Source organism: Ciona intestinalis, unplaced genomic scaffold (assembly GCF_000224145.3).
Source record: "Ciona intestinalis unplaced genomic scaffold, KH HT001222.1, whole genome shotgun sequence".
In the NCBI taxonomy this organism is placed as follows: domain Eukaryota; kingdom Metazoa; phylum Chordata; class Ascidiacea; order Phlebobranchia; family Cionidae; genus Ciona; species Ciona intestinalis.
Genome location: NW_004191543.1, coordinates 5,587 through 13,318, shown reverse-complemented (window position 1 = coordinate 13,318; position 7,732 = coordinate 5,587). Strand labels below are relative to the sequence as shown.

At 39.2% G+C, this 7,732-nt stretch overlaps 2 protein-coding genes across 2 annotated transcripts in view; both read right to left on the bottom strand.

Moving 5' to 3' along the window:
- Positions 1 to 588: 588 nt before the first annotated feature.
- On the bottom strand, positions 589 to 1,607 carry LOC108950969. Its single transcript, XM_018817275.2, has one exon. It carries the CDS (start codon positions 1,257 to 1,259, stop codon positions 669 to 671), a length of 591 nt encoding a protein of 196 aa, XP_018672820.1. The 5' UTR covers positions 1,260 to 1,607; the 3' UTR covers positions 589 to 668.
- Positions 1,608 to 3,163: 1,556 nt separating this feature from the next.
- Positions 3,164 to 7,732, bottom strand: part of LOC113475724 (mucin-4-like) — a 10,149-nt gene continuing 5,580 nt past the window's right edge. Inside the window, exons 12-17 of the mRNA XM_026840365.1 lie at positions 6,426 to 6,551; positions 5,310 to 5,515; positions 4,921 to 4,993; positions 4,433 to 4,606; positions 3,825 to 3,950; positions 3,164 to 3,435 (exon numbers count right to left, since the gene is read on the bottom strand). Coding sequence (XP_026696166.1) covers positions 3,164 to 3,435; positions 3,825 to 3,950; positions 4,433 to 4,606; positions 4,921 to 4,993; positions 5,310 to 5,515; positions 6,426 to 6,551 — 977 coding nt within the window. The remainder of the gene's footprint in view (positions 3,436 to 3,824; positions 3,951 to 4,432; positions 4,607 to 4,920; positions 4,994 to 5,309; positions 5,516 to 6,425; positions 6,552 to 7,732) is intronic.

Genomic DNA, 7,732 nt, shown 5'->3' with positions numbered 1-7,732 from the left:
CAATTGCCGTTAAGTGTCTTGCCCAAGAACACATACGCCCACAATGGTAGCAGCGACGAGCCTTGAACCCATTACCTCTGGGTTACAGGCGGGCGCGCTAACCACTTAGCCACGGCGCCGGACAAAATACATACATTTTTCTTTAATTTTTTAAGCTCAAATCTAATAACAGGCTGTAGAACCTCGCCCATATATAGTTTAGAATACAGAATCCAAAACGTGTTTGAACAACTGTTATTTTATGTTTAATCCACACTGTCCACACATCTTCGTTGTTTTAGAAAATTTCATCTTAGCTCTCGTTTTCGATAAATAAATATTACGTTATGAACATAACAGCAGGTTTACTGTCAAAAGAAATCATTTAGTATTTTAGTAGTATAGGGTGGTCGAAGATGGGACAGTTTTTCATTCGGTTTTATCTTCCCATTTGGTAGTCAACAAAGAACATTCAAAGAATTATAAAACCGTGTATTCACGGCTCCCAAAAGACCGTTGTTAATTGTTTAAAACACGATCAGGATATTTAGATATTATGTGCTAAAGGTGTTCTGTCTTCCCCCACCCTACTATATTAACACGAAACCATTTTCTTTATATTTGATTCGTGTATTAGCAACATTTGAATTGAAAAGAATTGCTATCTTACAACTATTTATACAGTTTTTTTATTGTTTCTCTCTTGATTTCTCGTCGTCGTTCGCAGCAGCAAACAATTTACCCAAGGCATACGCCCCCGCAACTATTGCTCCCACAGTCAGCACCGCGGTTCCAACCGCCTTTACCGTATCTTCTTTATTTATGTTGCCCAGCCATCTTTCAGCACGATCCGTATCCTTGGTGTGGCTTGGATCATATGTTCTCAACCAGTTGATCGCCCCCTTTACATAATCACGGCAATTGTAACGCACGAGATTGTAACTTCCAGCCCACGGTGCCATAATCAACTTCATTAAAATATTCCACGCCGAAAACCTCTCCTCTTCACCGGTGCATGGCATCTCCCACAAGATGCCTAGACACTCCCCCCACATTTTCTGATCATAAGGGTGTATTCCGACTGTCCCCTTACATGTTGAGCTCGACACTGCGCATGGGATCAAGGCGTCACTCACTCCAAAATCGATACTGTACCTAAGCACGCCATCTATAAGGACCAGCAACCCAGTATGGCCGATAACGTTTGTCTTCTGAGCACAGGTAAGAGAAACTTTGTCAACAGCTTTTAAAACACTCATTTGCAACTGCTGCTGTTCCATGTTGCTGGGTCTATCTGTTTAACATAATGTTGGTTTAGTAGTTGCTATACGCTTTTATTTGACATTTACTCGTGCAGTGTTTACATATATACTAAGTATATATGCTTTGGTTTGCCCTTGTTTTAACGTCTGTCGTTTGGCTGTTTATCCCTAAGCAGTACTTGGCTAAAACATGTAATACCACACGCGTATAAATTCAAATCTTATGACGAATCATTTATTCGATACTAAAGTATCGCCAGGTAATATGTTTGCGCAGCTACCACGTGTATTACGCAATTATCTTACTCACACACACGATATTATTATATTAGCTCTTGAAGGGTCTCAGCCGAGGTTAATGTTTTCCTAATGCACATATTTGTACGTCACTTTAAATTTCTTTTTTGAATGAATGAATGAAATTTATTTCGTCTCTTCGGTCACGATAACGAAGAACAATAGAGTTGACAAAAAGCGAAAAGACGTGTAGTAACGGTAAAACAACAGTTGTTAAAACACGCTTGTTGATAAAAAAGAAAGATTAATGTTTTGGATAAAAGGCGTGACCGTTACACCCTACAGACGATTTACGAATTACTTTTACTTGAAGATTGTTTTCTCCTCTAAGCAAAAGTAACCTATTTATTCACACATGGCGGGACAAGGACAGTCGTTTTAAAACGGGTGTTTTATTTCATACACTTTGTGCCTGTTTACGCGTAACCACGTATGTTACTTGGAAACATAGACTTCTTAAGATAAGGACCAGAACCTCCCATGCTCGGGGTTTATAATTGTAACTTGAGTCCTGGACTAAAATGACTTCTAGAGAAACTGGAGACATAATCTTGGTATCCATATTAAGGTATTCGAGGATGGCGAGTTCAATAATAATACTTCAACATCATCCGAGGTCAAGGTCAAAATTTATATTTAAGGTCAAATTACTGAATTTTAAGTATTTTTTTGCCTAGGCCTAAATACTCCGAGATATTACTAAAAATATGCTATAATAAGTTTAAAGCTTCATTTTGTAAGCGTTAGTACGCGATATTAAAAACATTCATTCAAAGTTGTTATTATATATGCTCCCCAAACAAATGTAATAACTATAAATCAGTAGCGCTACCTAACGGTTTATGCAAGATAGTAAAACCTACCAGAAGATGGGGCTAAAGATCACGCCCACCTTTGCGACAATCAAATTTAATTTGTTTTTTCGTTTCCTGCCTTCCCACGATGGGAAATGAAAAGATACGTCTAGCTGTATTGTGTGTACGTACACTGTAAACTAAGTCAGTTATAGCGCTATAAAAGTTGTTCAAATGGTATTTAAATATCGAATATACGTTGCAACTGATATGCTATATTGGTTATGAGAGTTGTCAGTTGGATAAATGAGTTTCAATTCCGTACAGTTTTGTTGACAAGGAAACTGGATAAAAAACAAACAGTAACCCGGTAGATTCGTTAGGATACTTATGTTGTTTGATAGTCAGGCGCTATTCAAGTATTTTACCAACTTTTTTATCTTAGATTATTTATTTTATGTCAAAACATATTGTTACTAAACCCTTGTTAATGGTGAACATGTTTAGGTATTTCTAATTTAAAGAATAATTTGGGGTGAAGAACCCCCCACCTTATTTGCTAACCCCTAGTCTACTATTAATACAAAATTGATAATGTTTTTTGTGATTAATAATAATTTAGTGTAAATTTTGTTTAGGCGCTATGTTCAGTAGACTATTCTATCATGCTTTAATGATTTATACGGAACATGTATTATAGTATATTTGATTCCATATGGGTGAGGTCCTACAGTGAGGCACGCCATGTGACCTGGGGTTTAGACCAGTGGTGACCCCTTAAATCACAATGCCCAAACCTAACACAATTAATGACGAAAAATAAAGTGACTATTATGACGGACTTGCTATGGTGTGGAGTTGTCGCGCTTCGTTGGCGATGTTCCCAGATGCCAAGGCAAGTTGTTGGTTTCTTGTCACGGCGTAATCGTACAAACACGCCAAGTTATCTCGGCCGCATGTCGATAGATATAGTTGGAGGGTGGCGTTGTTTAATGCGGCTACCTCGGCAGTGAGGAAGGGGGGCGTGTGGTTGGAGGGATTATAGAAGGTATAGTTACGGCCATCGGGGTACGTGAACAAACTCTCTGTTTCATTGACTTGCCCTGGAACAAAATAATCGAGTTTAAAGAAATATTTTTATAAAACTGAGTGGAGCTTATTTATTCTTGCTTGGCACCTCGTGCCCGCTTACAAGTTATCACTTATGTAACTTTGTAGGTGATTGTTTTTCTGTATGGTTGACAGTTTAGACAAGCCATCGTGACCACTGGGTTAGGGCATTTGGCAATAGGTGTCTTGCCCAAGGACACATACACCAGCAATGGTGGAAGTGCCCAGCCTTTAATCCAAGTGTAGACCACCAGATGTTATAATTTTTCATTAACCAAACTAATAACATACACTACTTTAACTTGCATGGTCTACTAAATAAATGCGGCCATTGACGCGAAACATTGCCCAACCTCACTACCAAGTTGTATATTGTACTCACATGATTTGCCCATAGGGTAAACTTTCTCCTGGTCAATACTTCCAGTCAAGAATGAATCTCTTCCAGTAATATTCAACTTCAAGTCGTTGACGTTCAACTGCGTTCCATTCCTGAAGTAGAAGTCGCCTGCAATACGATTAGGAATTAGAATTAGTGAATGAATGTAACTTATTTATCCTCACATGGCGGGGCAACGATAGTCGTTGTAACACAGGTGTTCTGTTTTATACACCTCGTGCCTGCTTACAAGTTACCGCATATGTAACTTTGTAGGCGATTGTTTTTTTCTGTATGGCTTATAATTCAGACAACCCATTAGTGACCAATTAGTTGAAGCAAATGCTGTTAAGTTTCTTGCCTAAGGACACATACGCTCAAAATGGTAGCAGTGACGAGCCTTGAACCCATTACTTCTGGGTTCAAGACACGTGCGCTAACCACTTTGCCGTGGTATTGCCCAACAAACAAAAGACTTGCTGTATTATTTCGTTCAATATCTTAACTAACAAAACAATCTCCATACTTTATAAGTGAGGTCCTTGGAACATAGGATATTGGCCAGGTTTGGTCCATTACCCAACAACAACAACAACATTTCTTTTACTCACCAAATAAACCTCGCGCCATTGTGTTAAACGCCGTACTCGATGAAATTTGGATAGAAATGACGCCATCGACAACAAACACGGTCAATGCAATATCAGCAGAGAAACCAACATAATACTGGGTTGCGTTGGGCTGTTGTAGCACGAGTGTCCCTACAGCCTCAGATTGTCCCACAGCTGCAAAACATCAAAACAAAATTTAATTTAGAAAAAATAGATTATTTTATATTTAGATATAAGTTAAACTACCATTGCCTTAACCATGGCAAATAAAAGTTGGGTAAAATAAAATTTAAATGTCAGAAGATTAGTTATTAGAATGTATAACGTAGAATAAATTTACTTATTCCTTTAAATATGATCACCAAAAAAGACTAAATAAAACAACGAAGAAAACGTAGTTAGCAGTAAATTGACAACAAATAAAAATCTTGTTTAAAATTTCTCAATCAACTATGTTCCATATTTTATTCATTTATATGTTAACTAACCTGGGAAAGTTTTGACTTGACCGTTGATGGTGATGACAGTGTCGTTGTTGTATTGGTTGGGGGCGAAGGCAACCTATGGTAGATGTTGGTTGATATTTAGTAAGAGTTTACTTTGTGGGTGATTGTGTTTCTGTATGTCTGTCAATTTAGACAACCCATTAGTGACCACTTGGTTGGAGCAATTGCCGTTAAGTGTCTTGCCCAAGGACACATTCATTTGCAATGATAACAACTACAAACCAGCTGAATAGTCTTTATTAATATCCCAGGCGACACACCCAAAGACACATACGACCATAATGGTGGCAACGCCAAGCCTTGAATCTGGGGTCTTCTAGTTACGAGGCGAAACCATTTAATCTCAAAATAGAAATCATATAATAACTCACAGTGTAGTTGTTAACCGTATCACGAGCAACGAAAGACGTGAAAAATGTCGCCTCTGTTTGCGTCCCATTAGCATTCACAGCCCGCTCTGTACGGCCTTGTAAGACGAACTGGGACGGAAGATAGATGAGGTAGAATTCGCCCAAACCGTTAAATGTGTATTCAACATTGAACAAATTGACGACATGGGGGTCACCAAAGAACCAAGCTGTTAAAGTTTTATATTAATTATTTGAATGAAGAAGTTTAACCATTTATCAAGTTACCACGTATGTTACTTATTTATCCTGACATAGCGGGGCAACGATAGTCGTTATAACACGGGTGTTCTGTTTCATACACCTCGTGCCCGCTTACGAGTTACCACATATGTAACTTATTTATCCTCGCATGGCGGGGCAACAACAGTCGTTATAACACGGGTGTTCTGTTTCATACACCTCATGCTTGCTTACAAGTTACCACGTATGTAACTAATTTATCCTCGCATGGCGGGGCAACAACAGTTGTTATAACACGGGTGTTCTGTTTCATACACCTCATGCCCGCTTACAAATTACCACGTGTGTAACTTATTTATCCTCGCATAGCGGGGCAACGACAGTCGTTATAACACGGGGTTCTGTTTCATACACCTCGTGCCAGCTTACAAGTTACCACGTGTGTAACTTATTTATCCTCGCATAGCGGGGCAACGACAGTCGTTATAACACGGGTGTTTTGTTTCATACACCTCGTGCCAGCTTACAAGTTACTACCTATGTAACTTATTTATCCTCGCAAAGCGTGAAAAACGACAGTCGTTATAACACGGGTGTTCTGTTTCCTCGTGCATGCTTACAAGTTACCACGTATGTAACTTGGTGGGTGATTGATTTTCTGTACAATCCATTAGTAACCACTGAACTGGTTCAACTGTTGTTAAATGTCTCGCCCAAGGGGACATTTGCTCACAATGGCAACATCGCCAGGTCTTAAAGCAAGTTATGACATCACAGTTAAGTTATGACACCACAGTCAAGTTATGACATCACAGTCACGCTATGACAATACAGTCACGCTATGACATCACAATTAAGCTATGACATCACAGTCAAGTTATGACATCATAATCTTACAGAATCTTTGTGGTCGATATAAAAAGCTGAAGGTTTTTGGTCGAACTGCTTCGTACAAGCCGCAGTAATATGGGAAAACATCTTCTCGAGCATTGCAGCAATTGTCATAGGGAATAATTTCATTGTCTGTAGGATAAGAGTTAGTTAGAAATCTTATTTTAGATCAGAAGTGACCAAACATGTTTCATGAAACTCATTGTTTGGTTATGACACATTTTATGGGAGATTTAGGATAGATTTGGTCCATTACTCCCACCCAGGGTGCTGCCACTTAGACCCAACTAAGGCAAGTACAGATACTCATTAAAGTAGATTCTATATGGGTGTGGGCTTGGACCAGATTACCCCAACACTCAGATTTACAGTGAAGAGATTTAACAGAGTAAGTTGTGTGGGTAGCATCAGCATTGTTGATGTTGTAGGCAAACTTACTTAAGTAGCTGTTGTATGATGCGTTGTAGTTGGATTGTGGTAAAAAGCTGGGGAATTGGTATAGTTCGTAGTGACTGTGGGATCCCACCAGGAAAGCTCCAGAGTGGGTATGGTAGCAGCAACGAGGTCCGGCAGGTGATCCGATCAATCCAAATGTTCGTTGGAAACATACAGAATCTAAATAATAAATTAATATTTATTCATTCACCTCATGCTCACTGTCGAGTTATAACATGGGTGTCTTCTTATACACCAGACACATGGTGTATTCATACACCTCATGCTCACTGTCGAGTTATAACATGGGTGTCTTCTTATACACCAGACACGCATGGTGTATTCATACACCTAATGCTCACTGTTGAGTTATAACATGGGTGTCTTCTTATACACCAGACACACATGGTGTATTCATACACCTCATGCACACTGTCGAGTTATAACATGGGTGTCTTCTTATACACCAGACACACATGGTGTATTCATACAACTCATGCTCACTGTCGAGTTATAACATGGGTGTCTTCTTATACACCAGATACACATGGTGTATTCATACACCTCATGCTCACTGTCGAGTTATAACATGGGTGTCTTCTTATACACCAGACACACATGGTGTATTCATACACCTCATGCTCACTGTCGAGTTATAACATGGGTGTCTTCTTATACACCAGATACACATGGTGTATTCATACACCTCATGCTCACTGTCGAGTTATAACATGGGTGTCTTCTTATACACCAGACACACATGGTGTATTCATACACCTCATGCTCACTGTCGAGTTATAACATGGGTGTCTTCTTATACACCAGACACACATGGTGTATTCATACACCTCATGCTCACTGTCGAGTTATAACATGGT